This window comes from Melanaphis sacchari, unplaced genomic scaffold, assembly GCF_002803265.2.
Source record: "Melanaphis sacchari strain LSU unplaced genomic scaffold, SCAv2.0 Contig42_pilon_pilon, whole genome shotgun sequence".
In the NCBI taxonomy this organism is placed as follows: Eukaryota; Metazoa; Arthropoda; class Insecta; order Hemiptera; family Aphididae; genus Melanaphis; species Melanaphis sacchari.
In genome coordinates, this window is record NW_020271275.1 from 1635173 (window position 1) to 1656507 (window position 21335).

Here is a 21335-nt window from a genome sequence, read left to right on the forward strand (position 1 = left end):
TTTTGTTTGAGCTAACAGTCGATGGGGCCCGTCGACCGTGTTTACCACCAATAGTATGGTAAGTGGGGAAACATAGCGTCATAGCTATGTTTGTGTTTGTTGAGAATAGGCATATATTTTTATATTACTGTATTTAAAAATAGAATTTGGAAAATTTGTTTATGTGACTGTCTCAGTCATGGATACTCATAATTTAGATATCTACCGACTAAACCTGTTTACATAAAAAAAACTTAATTTTATGTGTAAATATATATTTTAATAAAAATATTATTTTTTTTTAATATTTTTATCCTCATCAATCGTTATCATTAGAGAGCGGATTTTTAGGTTTTTACATATTTTTATTGGTTTTATGCAGCTTTATGAGAGTGAAAAATGTGGACAACTTATTCATCACAGAGTTCGTAGGAAAAAATTTATTTAGCATATTAAAGCATATTTTAGACTTAAGAGAATATTTAGCTTATTTTTCATATTTTAGAATATAATATTCGATTATTTTTCATAAAAAATCATATTATACATTATTAATTTATTGATTTGTGATATTTTCCAGCAACAATTTTGTCTAGGAAAAAAAATTATTTTATATAAGAATGATAAAAATTAAAAATCATCCAATTATCTACTTGTTTGTAATCAAATTGGTAATGATGATCATTCTGTTACTCTTAATTCATGATTTTACTTACGATCTTATAATAACGTGATAAGAATGATTTATAATAATAAATCTATTTTTACTTTTATATTGTTTATTATTTTAACTTTAATGTCTGACGACTTAGTTAAATTTGTAATATTCATTTTTATTTTTTTTAAATACTGAAAATTAACAAAAGTTTAAAATATTTACATAAACAATGGATAGAGTCGTATAATAAAACAAATGATACAGTATTTACGACTGATGGTGATATAGTTTAGTAGGTAACTAAGTATGAACTAATTTTGTTTTTATTAATTTTATTTGTTTTTTTTATTAATATTTCATTATATTTATAAAGGTAACTAAGTATGAACTGATTTATATTTTATAGTTAAATAACTTAGCTGTTACTAAAGACCATACAAGTTATGTATTGTTTTTATTAAACTATTTTGTTTTTATATAATATATTTCATTGTATTCATAAACCTATGAACTGTTTTGTATTTTTTATAGTTAAATATTTTATATGTTACCAAAAAGGAATGGTACATAAGTTATTTATTGTTTTAATTGAATTATTTTGGAAAAAAAACAAATCATATTATCTGCATATTCACAAGTTTAAGGAATATTTAGAGAATATTTTAGGGTTTTTTTAGAACATATTAGCATTATATTTTAAGCTTTTAAGAACCTAAAAATCTGCTCTTTAGTTATCATACTTAAATAAAAATGTTTAAATTTGTTTTATTGTATAATTTTATAATTTTAAAGAATTGTTTTTATTGACGGGGGCCCACAACCATGTATTGGCCCCTGAAGCTCTTGATCCGGGCTTGCCCATCATGTCAGTGTTTTATACCCATTTAAAGATAACATAACATGATATAGTAGAGAAGCAGAATCACATTGCGGTAATGTGTTCTAAGAAATTATTTGACTAAGGGGTTATAGAAATTCGTCTATTTACTAAAAATCCAATAAAACGGTTTAACGAAGTTAACGGCATGTGAGCTTAGACTTCTAAAATTTAAAACAACATTTTATTTAAGTATTTTTACTCGTAACTACTTAGTACTTGTGTAAGATTATTGTTACTTATTTTATTATTATTTAATTTTTATTTTACTGTACCTATTAGTATAACATGTGTTTGTTTCATAAAAAATAAAAATAAATAATTAAATTCTATAACTATAATCTTTTTTTTTAAATTATTAACTATTTATCATAAACAGAGCGTTGTTCGTTAGTGGGTAAGTCGTTTTTTCTTCGTTTTTCTTCTGAATCCAATATAACTTAACTTAAGCAACGTATAAACTTCAATGATAATCAAATTGCTCGCTCAAATGTTTTTTCTTATGTTATAAATTTGATAATTTGAGATATTCACTTGCGGTCATTGAAATAAGAATTATATGTGAATAAATACTAAGTATAATTTCCTTAAAGTATGTTAAATTGAGATTGATTACGAATTTTGAAAAGCTGTGTCACATAGTTAGAAGCAATAAACACCTATGTGCATTGCTACGCTGACTGTGATAAAATGGATTTCTGTAGCTTTACATTTTTTTTTAAAAGTCATTATTAAATTGAATTGTTGTACTGCGTCAATTGTAACATAAAGTTTAAAAATATGTAATTAAAAATTAAAAATATTATAAACATTTATCATTGAGGATACCTATATATTAATAACTTTCCGTCATTGATAGTAGTAGATCTATATGGTTATTTTATGAAAAAAAAAACAAAATAATTATTCAAAATATTGTTTATCAATACATTGGTGGAAAAAAGAGCGGCACAAAATAAATCAAAAATAAGCACAGTAAAATTAAAGAAAAATAAACCATGTGTACCAAATATAATTCGTCTTGAACAAGTTGCTCACCAACCACAAAGAGATACAAGAAGAATATGTGCCAGATGTAGCACTAAAAAGAACGAGGTTCGTACAAAATGGATGTGCTGTATATGTAATGTTCCGTTGTGTTTGGTAAAAAATAAAAACTGCTTTGCACTTTACTATAATACACAAGAAGGGTAAGATTTTTAGTAAAACAGTAAGCACATATTATAATAAACAGTTTCAATAATTTTTTAATTTTTACTATTCCATATTTTATGCAAACAATTCATAGACCACAATAGTACTGTAAAATAAAAACATTTAACGGAAAAAAATTGTTTTTATTGTGTTTAACATACAGTTATTTTCTAATTAAACTACTTTTTTAAATTTTTCTTATAATTTTTTTTTTATAAATCTAATATATAAAACATAATACGAGTATAATATGTGTATAATTAAACATCTAATCAATTAATAAAAGTTAATCATAAAATGTAATATTATTTTCATTTTATTGATATCCCATAAAATCTATACCACATACTACATGGGGGGACATACGACATCCCACCTACAATAACTTTTTTTTTTTAAATATCGAATTTTTTTGTACACCAACATCGTATTATTTACCAAAATAATATTTGATTTTTATACTCAAATAAATAAATTTCTAATAACCTAGCGCGCAAGATTTGATTACAGACAAACAGACGTGAAAGCGAACTTAAGAAAAGTGTGTAAAAAAGCGGTGTTCGTGTGGTACGAGTAAAAAAAATATTCAGACCCCTGTACCGCAAAGAGTTTTAACTAGTAAAATTTTTAACTGCTACAAATTCCAATAACAAAGATAAAATAAATATAAAAAAATTCATGTTATAAAGAAATTAATTTGTTTGAATAATAACAGTCTGTAGCACGGCGTTCTAGATAGATTATTTAGCTGCATCTCTGTATTGAAAATTTCTAAGTATCCTATTAGGAATTATAATATTATAATTCTTTCATTATTTATTAGAGAAAAAAGTTTAGAATCCTATAATCTGAACGTAATAAACTCTATTTTTAACTCATTCGGTTATGTATTTCTAGATAATTTTTTTCGAAATTTGTTTAATGCGTATTCTAAGTATTAATAAGTACTTTTCATAACTATGGATTAGAACAGGATTTGTTAACTTAAATACTTTTATAACATTTGCAAAATACATCACGTGTATCTAGAATGTTAATCACTATTTTAAGAAAACTTAACTACTAATATTAAAGATATTCAAAATAAGAGACAATAAAACTACAATGAGTACACAAACTACGTATACTAACAAAACAGTTTGCGTATACAAATATAAAACACTCAAATTATTGCATAATTTATTTATTTTCTGTATTTAAAATAAGAGAAAAAGTAGCATTCTAAAAATAAAAATCAATTGTTTCCATATAAATAAATTAAAATGTAATTAAGTTTAATCTAAAAAACAATCAATAAGAATGAACTTTTTAATAGTGTTATTTAAAAGTAATAATCTATTTGAATAATTATCGATTTTAATTACAATAAGAATAAATTATTTTTATTTAATTACCATACTATTGGGTTTAGATATATTATCACTTGCCTAAAAACCATATCTGTTATACAGTTCACGAATGAATTGAATATGGTATTTAACATCTGTAAAAACTGCTATTGAATTATTTGTATTCGGATCCTTGACACTTACTACTCCAGTTAAATAATACAAATTAGAATGTAAAAACGATAAACCTGCACCGCTGTCACCTTCACGAACCCCCTGTCCTGAAATTAAAGATAAAATAAAATTAATCGTATGATCATTCTTGAAAGAAAGATATAATACAAATATATATGACAGATAATTATCGGTTTGACGTAAATTGTATTTTATGATAGTAAAAATATTAAATATAATTAAACAACTTCTTTGCTTTGAGTAAATAGTTATTGACTTTAAATAGAAAAAATTACTATTTTTAATGGAGTTCATTAATAATTTAGAATTACAGTCCTAAACTTACACAATGAAAGACTAATAACCTAACTTGCTAGATTATTCAAGATATATTTAGATAACTAGATACTAAACGATAAAGTTTAATAAGTTATAGCATTGATAAAAAATATTTAGTAATATCAAATAAGTTAATAATGTATATAATTGAATTGTATTTGTTGAAAAAAAAATTGAAAAAAATGATTTCAAATATTAATAATTAAATATTTTATTACCTAATGCAGACCCGGCACAGAACTTATCAATTGTCACAAACGTTTGAAATCCATTTGTATACATGTTTCGACAAGAATCATGATCGATGTACGGTAAAGTTGCTTCTAATAAAGTGGGACTTGATATGTCTTTCTCCGTTTTTCCCCAACCAACAATCTGTAAAAGTATATAAAATAATTTTATAATGTATAATACCATTCTTTAATGTTATTATGTAAATATTGGTAAAAATTAATAATCTATATAATTTATAAATTAATAAAATAATTAAAGTTCTATAATTTTAGAAATCAAACAAACAAAAAATTAAAATAATTTTTAATGATTTTAGAAATTAAATCATAATAATTTTTTTTTAGTATTCTTCTATTTGTTATAAGAACATTTTAAACTTTAGCAGAGTTTCTAACAGTGTTTTCCTACACATACAATAAAGAATAATGTGTAGTAATTTCGATGTTTTATTATTAAACAAACAAACCTTTCCTTGAGCTCCATTTGGTATATTGTAAATACTTCTCCAATCAACGCAGACTGGTGCAACACCACTACTAATAATAATTCTGTTTGATAACACAATAACAGCTATATCTTCACCATGAAACCCATCAGGTCCATAATAACCATCTTTCAGATAAATAGTTTCCACCTATAAAATTGTTTGATTTATAATATACCTATACTAAATAATGACTATTATGATTAATTTCTAAAATTCTACTTGTACACTAATTTCATACATCCATAAATTGAGTGAAGTCATTATCAACAACCGTGTAATCTCTATTATATTTTCCAACACCAATTTTATATATACCATCATTATTTGATATTCGTTTAGACAACAAATCTTTTTGCCAAAAACAATGAGCAGCTAAAAATGTTATTTAAATAATTATTATACTTCTTAGATCTTAAGTACTTTAGATAGTTTTTACCAGAAACAACTAAATTTGGAGTAATAATTGATCCTCCGCAAATCAGGTCATACTTGGAGTTTTCTTTATTTAATTGATAAATTGCAACATTCCAAGGAGCTGTTCCAACATGTGCAATTTTACCATTATCAATCAATGGTTTACTATTAATGTATACTCTACCACAATCTAAAATAATATTTGAATACTTTTTAGATGATTATAACTAATAACTAATTAGTAATATACATATATAAAACATAATTTTGAAGGTTTAAGATATTTTTTGCGAATTTCATATAATCGTACATTACAAAAATTATAAAAAATAACAGTTTTTCATTTTATAGTCGAATTCACTGTGAAATATTAATAAAATATAAAACCAATATGCCAAATATTCAAAAATGTATCATTTACAATTCACATACGTTGCATGTAGATCTGAGAGAATAAACAAATATTGTGCTCGTATCTTTTTAAAAATGTTTATCAACTATTATACTTTTACAAATAATTATAATTTGTTTGTCTAAAATTTTAATTTTTAAAATACATAGAAACAAAACCATTTTAATACAAGAATCGTTTAGTAAATTAACCAAATATAAATAAATAAGAGACGTAAAATAAAAATAAAAATTACGTGGAGTGCATTTATATAGTTGATTACTCCACATTCCATTTGACTGACAAAGTAATTCAATTGGAGTCTCATCTTGTCCGTTTGGTATTTTATGTGTTGGCTTACATGATGGCATTGCTCTTGTACCAAATATTGATAGATTTGAACAATTAGCATAGTTACCATTTAAAGTACAATTAATATTTAAACTATCTGATATTAGAGGCGGACACATTTCTATAAACATAAACAAATTATAGCTAAATATAACCATTCATCGGAAATACAAAATTTAAATAAGTAATAATTACATTAAAAAAAAAAAAAATACAATACATATATCTTACTGAAACATAATTTCTCAGAATTCGATATCCATTTTCCATTTTCCTGACAAAGCCTAAAACTTTTAGGATAAGCTTTATAATATCCTACTTCACAGTTCTCGATAACAGTGCGATATTGATTAATCAATGTCCCGTGAGGTAAAATTTCATTTGAACCTTCGTAAGAATATAAAACTCCTTCGATCGTCGGTAAAGCGCATAAATTCCTTAAATTATAAAATATCAAAAATAATAATAATGAGGATTAATTGGTTGTTATACAATTCATGCTCAATAATCTTTTGCTTATAACTATAAATAGAGATACTTATCATACATATAGGCTATAGACTTATAATATCTAAAGCTAAAGATTATATATTTTATCAAATACAATAATAAAAAATTAAATGGTAAAATTAAGTTTAAAAGGGCCATAACTAACTAATAAATTTAATTTTTAGAAAAATACATTTTTTTTTTTTGTATTTGTAAAATCATCAAATACACTATAAATAATGCATATGTTATTCATACGGCAAAAAGGATATAATAAATACTTTGTATTAGACTGCGTAGTTGGTCGAATTGTATTAATCACAGGTTTTAGTGTTGTTGGTCTAGGGGTTAGATAGAGATCACCACATTCTTCTTCATCAGATCCATCAGCACACTGTTTTACGTTATCACATTTACTTTCTTTACTGACACAAGCCCCATATTTACATCGAAATGTATACTTTGGACACCTTTAATTTAAAGTATTTAGTAAAATGCAATGGTTATTTTTTTTAAACTAACTCACTGGACTCTTTTACATAAAGCTAAAGTTTCATCAGACCCATCATTACAATCTCGAGTTCCATCGCAGATTGATGTTCCATCAATGCATTGGCCAGATTTACATTGAAACTGTTCTTCACTTTAAAACAAAAAAAAAAAAACAAATGTAAATATGTGTAAGATTTTATAAATCAATAATTATTAATAAAAAATATGAAATATAATCTATATAATTATTTATTAATTAGTTATTACACAAATAATAAGATTATAATATCATTACAAATTTATACATTTTACCTAAAATAAAAAATTGTTAAAATTTTACAACAAATTAGTTATACTGCTAAAGGTATGTGAATTATTATGTTTACTAATCAATATTCAGTGATATGATTAATGGTTTTAATTTGATGAAATAAATGGTTTCTAAATATAAATATGTTTAAAAACCACATACAGACATTTAGATGAACCAATGGAATATTGAGTACTGTTTTTAGAGCTTTGTCTGCATTCTGGTAAATTTTCGTCCGATCCATCAACACAGTCATTTTTACCATTGCATTTTGCATTTTTGTCCACACAAGCTCCATATTTACATCGATATGCATAACTTCGGCATCTATATTATACAAAAAGTCAATAGATACATAATATTAAGTACAATTATTACTATATTTTGTAGCTGTAAGTTATACACATATTTATTTCCTACGTTTGTCTAGAACACAAATCATTGGTCTCGTCTGAACCGTCTGAACAATCCGCATGACCATCACAAACAGCCGAAAACTCGATGCATAATCCATTTGTACAATTAAATGTGTCCTCGGGATTTCTGTAATTATAAATTTAAATATGCAACAAACAATGATTAGAATTGATAATTAATTAAATAAATAATCTTAAAAAATAAATCATATTCTTTTAGATTGTCAATATGGCGATATAGGTACAAAACTTAGATAGTAGCCTAATCTGACATAAATACAATATTTATAATTTACATTAAAATGTGATTATAGGAAATAATGATTATTATTATTTTTCGAAAGAAATAATAATTTATAGTCGCATTATTACAATTCCTTTTTCCTAAAATGTATAGTGAAATATATTATATAAAAAATATTAATATCAAAAAACACGAAAAACTAATAACTGGCCATTACTATATGTGTAATCATAGAATAAGTTAAGTTATTGTTAGTAAGTCTTGTAGCTTATATAGATTATATTAGTAAACGCTATTAGTGATAAAAAAGATAAATTGTAACAATATTTATAAAGGTAAATCAATAATTTTTAAATATCAAAAATAAAGGAAATTATACAATAAAAGTTAGGTAAACGACAAAAATTATAATATTTCCTTTATAAAGTATTCATCAATTTAAATATAGATAAAAATCTAGTAAATAAAGATTAAATAAATCTAATTTATCGCCCAATAAAAAAAAAAGATAAGGGTAAAACTCTTAGACGTTTTAGCTTAACTAAATTGTTGTTTATATCAGTAAGATTTCAAAATAAATATAGGTTTCTGTTTTATATTATTCAATAAAAATAAATATTTATTTTTTATTTTCACTAAGTTAGTAACCTATCATAGCTTGCAGTTTTGTATAAATTTAATAATAACTAGTGGTATAAAAAAGCAAAATTCTTAGAGGTCTTCAAACCCCGTTTTTTATGTTTTATATACGAGTATATTAATAGATAAATATAGCTTAAATTTAAAAGTAAAGTAAAATACTATAGAGTATAAGAAAATTTCATGAGTTTTGTATCAAGTTTGTATGTAATGTATGAATGAATAATAATTTACAGATGATATCTATTAAATAACTTTTGTATTATTTTATGTTGGGCTCGTATAGGATTTAAGGGTCTACGCCTTACCACAAGTTACCCTATTTTTAATACTTATTGTTAAATAATAGTAATTAATATTATAGTTACCAACACTGTGCAAGATGGTACAGTTTGTCGTTTTACAAGTTTTCTATCACAAAAAACGCCTAGAAACGATAGAAAGAATCATCATTAGTTGGCATCATTTTTTACCATATATTTTAATTATTACATTTACATTTTTTAAATAATAAATTTTTCATTGCAAATATTATTTTAGTTCTTGCTATTATATCTATAAATATATCATATGATATAAATTGTGTGTATAATCTACGTACTACTTAAATTAAAAATAATATGCTGTTTTTAATAAGAATCTAAGAACTATGTGTCCACGTGAATAAACGTGATATATAGACAAAAATTTGGCTTAATATTTTTATGTACTTTAATGCATATATAACAGTTAATTTTTGAAAATATTTATAGACATATTATATTTTTAAAATACTAAAAATTTAATAAAATTATACATAAAAAAAATCAATAAATAATTTTTATAGTCAAATACAAAAATAAATAATTAATTTTTAATATTTACTTTTGAATTATACAAATAACATAATCATTCGTTTACAGTTTAATAATAATAGATAAATTGGACTACATAGTAATTATAACTCATAACCGATCAAAATTTGTAACTCATCTTATTTAATTCAAAAATGTGACATAAACATTGAATTTTTTAGTAATACTTAGTGATAATTTCAATTATTAATGAATTATGCATCTGCTGCGATGCCATTGCTACAACGAAAAAAAAGACCAGTTGTCAATTAAAATTCATAAAATGTTGATTGGGGTCAAAACTAAATTGTCCACATACGACTTGATTCGTAGCTACTAATAATATATTATTAATTTAATAAAAAATATGTTATACATATAACATGAAACATTATTTTTGTTTAGTCTCAAAAACGTATTCAAATTCATCTAAAATTAAAAACAAAATTTTATTGAAAGTTTATTTAACATAATTTATTAATATATTATCAATTATTAAATAATAATACCAGTACAATTAAAATCAATACTATTTTACCTATTTAGCATAGAGTATCAGTCATCAGAATATTATTTTTATAAGCTTTCAAAATTGACAAAATTTTTATTGCCACTAAATTTTGCTTTATTAGTAGAATATATTTATTCTCGAAAAATTATATTTTTAAATGAATATTTAAAAACAATACAAGTCTACAATATAGATTGATAAATGTATTACCTATATTTTTTTTCCATATAACCGACTATTTTATATAATATGTTATATATTATTATTAAATAAATATGTTTCTCCATTATTTATTACTATATTGTAAACATTATTAAAATATATATCACATACCAAAAATTAAACATGAATATATTAACCAGGAATACTTCACCTTCATGACGGATTAATATTGAAGTGAAAATGTATAATAATATATTAAATTAATTAAATGAACGCCACTAGACACTGAATAAAATTGTACAATAAATTAACAAGCATAAAGCTAGGTTACTATACAATTATGTATAGTAAGCACTAAAAAATATAAATTAATTTTGAACTTAATCTCAAAAATACGACATTTTTAAAACAATCAATAATATTGAATGCAACATAATATTAATGATTACAATATCACAATTACAACTACACAACACATAATGTTGGGTTTACTAAATTAGTATTGCAGAATGCTGGTTATATTATGATTGTTGATATTACCATGTACCAGCTATACCTACAGCTATGTTCATATGATCGACCAAAGGACACACTACGTAGATAAGTAATAAAAATTAAATGAGTAATCAAACTTGTTTTAAAATTTATTGTACAGCACTTCTACTATGTCTAGCAACTAATGATATTTTGACGTAGGTAATACTGTAATAGATATACATAAATACATGTAAAACTGGTTATTCTAATTATGTAGATTTGCATATATATATATATATAGTCATACAGAAACATTAAAAATGATTTATGAAGCAATATTTGCGATAATATCATGTTGTTTGTTGTAGTTATTTATTTTACTATTAGTAAGCAGATTGATTCAAATATATAATTTCGTTAGAATTTAAACTTCAAGTATTAAAAAAAAGTCATGATATTTTAATATTTTTTTCCAACATAAACTATTTACTTAAGAATAATACCGTATTAAATTGTTAACCTATACAGAGCTAAGAACAAACTATGAGGGATCAATAAAATTTTGCCCCAGTGAATAATTTTTTATCTTTAAAAAAAAAAGTTAGAGTATCGCTCTATATTAGGTTTTGGGTGAAACTCGCTTTTGAGTAAATCACTATCGTGGATTTTTTTAATTTTAATTCAATAGTAACATATTATATTCGATTAAGTCTAGCAATACCACGGTCAAGGGGATGGACATGGATAGTCCAGCCGTTCCATATTGACCACTGTGATTTGGCCACCGGAAGCGTCCGAAATAATTAACGTCCCCAGAATAAGGAAAGCGGAGAGCTATGCATGCAAAGTAATCGTGAATATTGATTTATACGAAAACTGACAGCAACGTATAATCAAGCAGTTCCCGATGACGGAAGGTCCTTTGTATCGGAGTGGTCGGTATCCATACTAACAATGCAAACGTTGACAGTTTCAACGACGGTGTTTCCGTTCGTCGTTTGTTCGCGTACATGGATAACATCGGTAACGGCAGGTAAATTCAGCACCGCGAGTAACCAGTCAAGTGTTAATCACGTCCTCTTATGTCTCCGATACCTATCCTAAAGCGGTTAATGCGTTAACCACGTTGCTGGTGGTTCGTCGAATTGTTACATTCTTATTGTTGATTACTGAGAGAGTTGGCCGACGAGCTATGATTTACTACAAATTTTACAATTTTTTATACAATTTTGCAACAAACAGTAATGCTGGTCGGGATTTAAGCTCAGGAGTCGTGTCCAGTCAAGGCGCGGTTTCCAGTTCTGAAGTGAATTTTAATTCGTAGGATTTGTGGTTTTCATTTTAGCCGGTGATGCCATAACTGGCAGAATTGAAAATTGAAATCAGAATTTCGTTATGATATTATTATGTGTAAGGAACACGAATACAAAAATAATGTAGATATTTTGAATATCGAAGGTTATTTGTGTTAAGGTTACACTTAAAATTACAAATTGATGTTGTCGTAAACAGGTTTTGCATAAACATTTCCGTTTTTTTCTTAATTATTTGTTTGTTCTTCCCGATGATAATATTGAAAAATACTGAAAGTTTTTAATTTTTACGCGTTTAAAGTACAAACTATATTTTACAAGAAATCTCCATCAAAATGAAAACAATAATTTTTTCGACTACTTATCGTGTATACAAACAAAAAACAATTATTGTAAAATCATTCATTGCTTACATTAAAAATATAAAAAAACAAACAATATTTTATACTTCTATACATTTATGATTATTATTTATACAAAACCTAGAAGACAAAAATCGGTTCAACCTATTTATTAATCGAATACATAACATTATAATATTGTATGTGTTAACGTCAATAATGTACTTCATAAAAAATCAAGGTTAAGTTAATACAGAGCTTGCGCTAATGTGCAGTACAAACACAAAATGTGCAGTTCTAAAATAAAATGTTTAGTTATAAAACGCTAATTGTGCAGTACCTAGTGCTACTTATTCTAGCATTGTAAAAAAAAAAATAGCTAATATACCATATAATACTAGGTATACCAAAACAATTTGTATTAAAATTATAATTCATAATAATCAAATATTATATGATCATGATATTATGATACAACCATGAATCAACGTGGATTGCAATATGTTTTCTATGATGTAGAATGTAGATTGATCCATAATAATGGCTATAATAATAAAATGTGTATACAAGCTAAGTTCAGGTACCTATTTGTGCAATTCTAAAATTTTCTTAGCGCCTAGCACAAACACTGAGTTATAACAAATTTTTTTGTAGTTGGAAATTTATAAAAAAAATTGTTGTCATATTTGTGATTTAAAAATTGAATTCCATTAAAATCCATGAGGTTTTCAACCTGAGTATAGAAACTTAACCGGAAAATCAAATCAATTTTTCATAAGCATTTTCAACTTAACAGTGGTTCTGATAGAAAATTGTATCTAGACTCTAGAGAGTACTTCGGGTTCGGATAAAATAAATGATACAAGATTTCTCATAAGTTTTTCCACCTATAACGAAGACAAAAAATTTCACCAGAGAGAGTCACATTCATTTTTTCTACGACCCTCTGAAATTCAATACTTTACGGCATTGCATGGATATTCTGCCCTATATGATGATGACCTATACATTTCTCTTCAAACGATGATTTTGTTAGCATTAGGTACATAAACTCGCTCGTCGAATTGCTGACTATTCCTCAGTAAGTATAGTGCTCGTACACGCAAAAACTCGGCATATTATCTTACGATATTTATTTGCGTCTTGATATTATTTAATTTAAAATCATTAAACCAGTAGACGTTCGCAAAATATTGCGTACGGGTGCGCGGTTTAATCGGTCGAAAGCCACGAGGATATACGCGACATTCGGAAGTACAAAAAATATAAATATACAGCAGTATACATACGGGAAACATAACGGTGCACGTCCGGTCGACAATAGTGATCAGTCGGTACGCTGCGACGGGCAATGCAACACGTGCAGACCGTCCACGTCAATGGCATTGCGCCAATGGTATTTCGCACTATACGAGTGACATTATTATCGTCTGTCGCGGTCTTCGGTGCGCCGTTACGGTCACCGGCGTTTTGGTGTTTGCGGCTCACTGCGGGCCGTCGCGAATCGACGTAGCCGGCCACCCCGCGCCGACTGGGGCCTCGACAGGGCCACGCAAACGGCCTCCGGCCAACACGAATAGGTCCGCGTGAACGTGCACGTCCTCGCTGTGGCCCAAAACCGAACGGCCGTCGTTGACAGACCGCTGGATGTGCGCTGTGAATAACGCAATGCGCCGCCGCGGTATCAGACGAGGCTACAATATTATAAATAGTTATCGTACAAAACTGGCTTGTAGCACAGGCGGCGACTTGCGGCTCACGTCTTGTTTACAAAATCAAAAATTCACTCTATATTATTGTAAATTTTAGTTTTTTAGGTATTAGTTTATAATAAATTATCGAATTACCTAGTATATAAAATGTGTTTATACACATTTTGGCTTTTGGTATCGTTGTATTTATCTTTATTTACGGGTGTGTCTTATGTGCAAATAATCTATTTCTATATTATGAAGTATACGTAGGCACACGATTCATCATGAATTTTTTTCACTTTCATACGAAACAACTAGGTACTAGCTAAGATATTATCATGATATGCGCAATTAAAAACACTCTATTGTACCTATATGTATAATACGATTCATAATATAATATGTATAAATAATACATACATAGTTTTAAAAAAAATTGTGTATAGGTACCTGCGATCAGAGTCCTGGCAAACGACGAAACACCCCGAACCAATAAAATTTGTCCACATACGTTATTCAATTTTCTCACGGGAAAAATAGAATACAGCACTACGTTTTGAATACATTTGTAGTACCCTGAAATGTATAGAAAAATATCATACAATATTCATTAATATTGTTATATTCATAAATCATAACATTTACAGACTGTGCTAACATAATCATGTAGGCAAGTACCTACTTAGTAATTAGTACATTAATTTTAGTACTAACAAATTTTTGGTATATCATATCATTTATTACAATAGTCATAAAAAAAAAATCAGCACGGGTTCAAAATTCAAATCACATGGATAAGTATCCATTTTTTTTGGTTCTTAAAATTAACGGGCATGACCGTTTTTGACCAAAAACGTATTCTTCTCTTTTCAACCAAATTAAAAAAAACACCGATCCTCTTTTCGACCAAAACAAAATTTTATATAATATATGTAAAAAATAAAATAATTGAAATATAATTTTTGTAAAATTAGGACAATTATATAATTATTATATAATTTTGAAAATTATTAAAAGTATAAAATGCATAAAATATTATAAAATAAAATGTAGAGAATTATTTAAAATATAAGAAAATCTATATATTAACATCATTTTTATGTTAATATGTCAACGTCATCTGCCTATTTCCCCGTACATGTCAAGCGCTTCACAAATTCATGTCATATCCGTCAGGTATTTATTATAATTAATCCATTTTGTCCAACTATGGTATAGAAATATGAATTTAAATAACCTACACGGTTACAACATAAACCATACAGTATTTTATTGGTAGGTGTATACACTATATTTTAATAACGATTAAAAAACATTTTTTTCATTTTAAAGATCTTGCCAAGATAATTAATATTATAATAGATGGAGAGCATTTATAGCATTTCAAAAAGTTATAAACCCTTTATGGGATAGGTATAAGTAGTACTTTTGCAGTATGGGCATATCAAGTATTATTATGTAAAATAGATTTTGACCTTTAAATTGGGCTCAAACAAAGTAACATTGCCGTCGAAGAGTATATCATCTCTGTACATCGGCCAACTGTCGATAAAACTGTTTTTGAACATGTTCGTCACATTTTGGACGTCCAAAATCCAGTTTTTATACTCTTTGTACAACCAATTTATGCTGTAGGTGACTTAACTGGATTCTTGTGCATGGGAAATCATCGGAAAGTTCGTTGAAAACCGCCCCACCCAAAATCTGCAATAATCAATTTATTATAAATAATAATAGGTATTGTTAATTATAATAAATATTGATCATAGATTTGATACATTCTCAAATAACTGTCATCACTCATCAGTCATCTCATACAATAATGTATACAATATATTATGAATAAGTGCCTAAAGAGTCTATTATATATGTAGGTATCGTATATATTATAATTGCGACGACCGCAGCCATTACTAAACAATTTAGATACATATTGTATAATATGCATCACGGTGTACTATATAAGTACTAAAATTGTAAATGTATTCCTAAAAAAATTACTGAAATAAATGATTTTTAAAATGTATATATTTTATAATATAACATACATTATTATTAGTATATACTCGTAATATATATTATAGTAGGTACCTACATTGAATATAGATCACCTTTTGATACAATACCACGCTATATACATATAATATTTGGTGAACAGTGTCTGTTTTTCTTTAAACTATACAAGTAAATATTAAAAAAAAAAAAAATTAACTGTAAAAACATATTTTCCAATCGGATATAAATAAAATATTACCAGTTTCTTACAGGTATTTTTACATATATTTTAATTTATAATACATTAATACTTATAAATATATAATATATATACTGCTGTAGACATTTCATAAACGATGTGATGTATACGTATTAGTATTACGAGCTATAATGGCTAAAATATATTACTTATATTAATACTAACATGGGTTAATAAAGTCTCACTGTTGCTTTCCGATCGTGGTTTTAATGGTTGGAGGTTGATGCTTTTTGAGGAATTTCTCAACATTCCAGGCCGCTTTCATGGTATTTGATTTGGAAGGATTTGACAAACTAACTAATAATAATTTTGTTTTCGATTGCATCAAGTTTTAACGGCACTGGTGTGGTAACGAACAACCAAAACACCAGTGTAAAGCACATCAAAACTACATTAAAAGGTAAGTATAATATGCAGTGTATACAATGCATATTAAACTTGTATCGCCTACTTGGATTAATATATCAAACGATATTATTCACAAAACATTATATTCCACTTAATTAAATACTATGTATATATGTGTTTGACTAATATAAATATGATTATAGCTATATCACGAACCTATTTATACTTACCCAAATAAATATGTAATTCCGATTTCAAGTTAGTAAATAGTAGTTGGTATTCGATCATAGGTGGCATTACCATCATGTCAGCAATACTTCCTAGATGAAGACATAAATACGCTGTGCACTGATTTACAATTAAAAGTGTGAATAATAAAACGAAAAACGCGATCTTAATCATAATAATACCTATTTCAATACCTTTGTGTATAAAATGTATATATAAACATAGGTATACAATATTATATTTCTAATATTTGTCACATTTAATAATGTATATTTTCTTGAAAATTTGGACTTGGTTATTGTCATCATGTTTGGCATTTTATTTTAATATGTTAAATGTTTTTATTATTGATAGTATTTTTATTGAAATTTAAACTTATATCTTTTCAGGAAATTAAATTGTAATTTATTTATCACAGTTAACTTCGGTATTTACATCTATAAATTAATTACATAGGCACTTAGTTATTAAATATCACTGTAATAACTAAATTATCAAAATCCTTTTATTTCTTTTATTAAACAAAGCAATCCTTAAAAATATAAAATATAAATTCATAAGTATAAAACTGTAGAATAGGATTTTCCATATTTTTTTAAAATAAATACAAGTTTATTTAGGAGTTGGATTTTCTAGAGCAGGTTCAGAAGTATTAACTACCTTATGTGTTACTTCACTATTTAAACTGAAATCAGTGATTTATTAATGGGTAACTCAATGAATTTATTAAATGTTTAGTGATTGTTTATACAATCCGGTATTATAGATAACTCAAGGGATGGCCATTTCATATTAAAAGTAAAGTAAAAGTATGTAATAGCATACTTTATTTTTACTTTTCTTAAAATACATGGACAATTTTCTATGCACATAGATCACTAAAACAGATGATTATAATAGATCATATGAATATTTAGATGTCAACCAAGTTATTACTATTTATATTTTATAACCATTAACAATATAAAATATTAGACTATTGTCCTCATAGACATAACATATTAAATAAATGTCTACAATTGTACTACAAAAAATTAATTACAGTGAATCCAACAATAGATGTTTAAATATAATATATTAATATCATTAAACTAAAATTTTAATGGCACGAGGAATAGAAAAATTATTTGAGAAATTTCATAAAAAATATGCATTACGAAAAATGTATTTATCAAAATATATACCAAATTAAATAGTTTATAAAATATTGTAAGCTTTACACTTATAATAAGTCTTATAATATTTCAAATTAAAGTTAAATATATGAAAAATTAATGTTATACATTAATAATTTCTGAAATCACCAATTATTAAATCCATGAAAATCATAACCAACGACTTTCTTTTTTTTGTTAGGCAATTCTTCATTTTCAATCCTAAAAATAGAAACATTTAATAAAATAAAAAATAAGAATCACATAATTGAAAAAAAAAGATCTACTTTGGATCAAATGATTGTTTCAGCTATACATACATAAAATGAAAATAAAAAACATATTGGCATAATTATTAATTCTAATGTAAAAGTTCTAAAAAGGAAGTCAATAAATGTTTTTTTTTTTCAAACTAAAGTGCAACATAGAAAAAATACACATATAAAAATTATTTTTCATGAATGTGTTGTTTATATTGTGCACATGGGCCAGTGAGTAAAAAATAATGGATGACTTCCTCTTAAACTCATTTTAAAATAAAATAAATTACTTGTTTTTTTGTAAAGCTGAAGGATTGATATATTTCCCTACTCCAGATTTAAATGTTTTTAGTTTAACTCCTGGAATTGCTATACTTGATATTTTATTTTCTTCTGTTCGTACAGTTGAGGCCATACTAGTTCCGGGTGTATTTATTAACGCCTCTTGCCTTTCTTCTGCTATCTAGATAGAAAACAATTCAGAAACAATAATACAATAATTAACACTGACACTAATATTAACACAATTATAGTAAACTTAATAAGAATTTATACCTTATCATCAACTTCTTGAAATGGATCAACAAATACATGAGTTTGCAATATAACAATATCAGTAATTGGTCGATCTTTATTATCCACTTCGATTTCTTCAATAGCATTAAGTGTTTCAAAACCTCCTACTATACGCCCAAACACTGTATGTTTGTTGTCCAAATGTTTACATGAGCGGTATGTAATAAAACTATAAAGATTTAACACATATATTGTTGATTATATATTTATATATTAATAAGCAATATTTATAAGAATACCAAAAATAAAAATATTTTAATTTATGTAGAATACTAACAATTGTGATTTATTTGTATCAGGACCAGAATTAGCCATAGATAATATACCTCGTCCTGAGTGATTTAAATTTTGTTTAAATTCATCTTCAAAAGGCTGTCCCCAGTATGATTCACCACCTTTACCAGTACCTGTTGGATCACCACCCTGAACCATAAAATTACGAATAGATCGATGAAATTTTGTACCATTATAATAATCTTTTTGACAAAGTTTTATAAAATTTTCACATGTTTTAGGTACTTCTTTACAAAATAATTCCAAATTTAATGGTCCATAATTAGTAGTTAATCGAACATAACCTGTAAAAATAAACAATTATCTGTTATAATTTTTCAATATTGTTTAACATTTTTTTTAAGCAACAATTTAAAAACTAAAAACAGTAAAAACATTAAACTCACCTTTTTTCTTTATACGCTCAAATCGGATTTCATTCTCTTCTATAATTGCTGATTCATGTTCCAGCACTGGAACCATTGCTGTTGATGTAAAACTAGCAGCTACACGACCAGTAGAGTAATGAGCCTTAAAAAAAGGATAATCTATTTTATGAAAAATCTAAATTATATTCATTATAATTAGATACTTACAGTATTTAATTTATCTGGTTTTTGTGCTACTTCATCAATTATTTTTGTCGGTTCCTTGTAATCTCGATCTAATGTATCTAATATATCTCTTGTAGTTTTTGACACTGATTTTAAACGCCCTTCTGGGTCTTTAGATTGTGCTTCTTCATCTAAAATATTAAATAAACTGTTTATAGTAAATATACTATGACAAGTAATTAAAATTTTAATTATTTATACCGGGATCTACAACTTTAATTTTTTTAACAACATGATGAAATTTTGCGATATTAAATTTTGTTAAATTAGTTGGATCTTGAAGAGTGATTATATCTTTACGCAAGAATGGTTCATCTGTTAAAAGATCTTTCCAGTTTTTTGTTTTAATATTCAATTGTTCAATAGCCTAAAATTAAAATGTTTAAAACAAATTAAATTTTTTTTTTCAAAGAGAAAATAATTGTAATAATTTACCTCATACGAAAAAACGTTTCCTGTATTTTTAATTGCTACGATATGTGAGTGCTTAGTTAAGGCTTTAAACAATACTGGGCAATGATACTCCCCTGCTGCGTTACGATGGAAGTTCAATTTTATTAATTTTTTCAACTCAATAGGCTAAAATATAGAGTAAAATTTATGTAACACAAAATAAATGTTAAATACAATATATTTACCTTTCCTGTCACGGGGTTGTGTTTAAATTGTTTTATGTATTCAAGTAATGCTTCATACTCAAAAATATTACCATCAAGGTCACAATACGGTGTCTTGAAAGCGACAAGTGATAGACAACAATGATCAAATGGCAATCGAGCAAATTTAGGCTTTTCAATGCCTGGTCTTTTTCCACCATACAGTGTAGACCATTCTGTGTACGTAAGGTACCTAAATATAAAAATCAAAATACATAATAAAATAATAATTTACATTAAATTAATGTAGTTGGTAGAAATCTAAATGGTATATAGTTTTAACAATTATACAACGAAAACTTACATCTTATCCTTCTGATGCTGTCTCTTACCCATTTCGAACGGTTTATTTAAACAACAATATCAAAAATGTATAATAAATTTATAGACACTATCAACTTGTAAATATTACTTTATAATAAATATTTAATTGTCAATTTGTCATCTATGACTTGTACTCGGTATTTTAAATTTTAAAATGTATAGAATAACTATAAACAAGATGGATCATCAATTATAATAATGATAAATTGAAGAATAAAGATCTTTGACTATCTATGATAATAATTGTGATATGATAAATATTATAAATACTGATTATTCACATTTATTATCACAAAATATG

At 25.8% G+C, this 21335-nt stretch overlaps 2 protein-coding genes across 2 annotated transcripts in view; both read right to left on the reverse strand.

Moving 5' to 3' along the window:
- LOC112597623 overlaps positions 1-14137 on the reverse strand; it is a 28586-nt gene extending 14449 nt beyond the window's left edge. The window contains exons 1-13 of the mRNA XM_025343741.1: positions 13943-14137; positions 9389-9443; positions 8138-8260; positions 7880-8044; positions 7442-7558; positions 7197-7385; positions 6658-6863; positions 6332-6547; positions 5707-5874; positions 5509-5642; positions 5250-5417; positions 4768-4924; positions 4158-4317 (exon numbers count right to left, since the gene is read on the reverse strand). Of these exons, the coding sequence (XP_025199526.1) occupies positions 4158-4317; positions 4768-4924; positions 5250-5417; positions 5509-5642; positions 5707-5874; positions 6332-6547; positions 6658-6863; positions 7197-7385; positions 7442-7558; positions 7880-8044; positions 8138-8260; positions 9389-9443; positions 13943-14039 (1955 nt within the window). The 5' untranslated portion in view covers positions 14040-14137. The remainder of the gene's footprint in view (positions 1-4157; positions 4318-4767; positions 4925-5249; positions 5418-5508; positions 5643-5706; positions 5875-6331; positions 6548-6657; positions 6864-7196; positions 7386-7441; positions 7559-7879; positions 8045-8137; positions 8261-9388; positions 9444-13942) is intronic.
- Positions 14138-18400: 4263 nt separating this feature from the next.
- On the reverse strand, positions 18401-21224 carry LOC112597539 (RING-type E3 ubiquitin-protein ligase PPIL2). Its single transcript, XM_025343621.1, has 10 exons — positions 21015-21224; positions 20693-20903; positions 20490-20633; positions 20256-20421; positions 20037-20185; positions 19848-19971; positions 19445-19745; positions 19147-19336; positions 18882-19054; positions 18401-18553 (listed from the first exon to the last, which is right to left on the reverse strand). Exons 1-10 carry the CDS (start codon positions 21044-21046, stop codon positions 18478-18480), a joined length of 1566 nt encoding a protein of 521 aa, XP_025199406.1. The 5' UTR covers positions 21047-21224; the 3' UTR covers positions 18401-18477.
- Between the last annotated feature and the right edge of the window lie 111 nt (positions 21225-21335).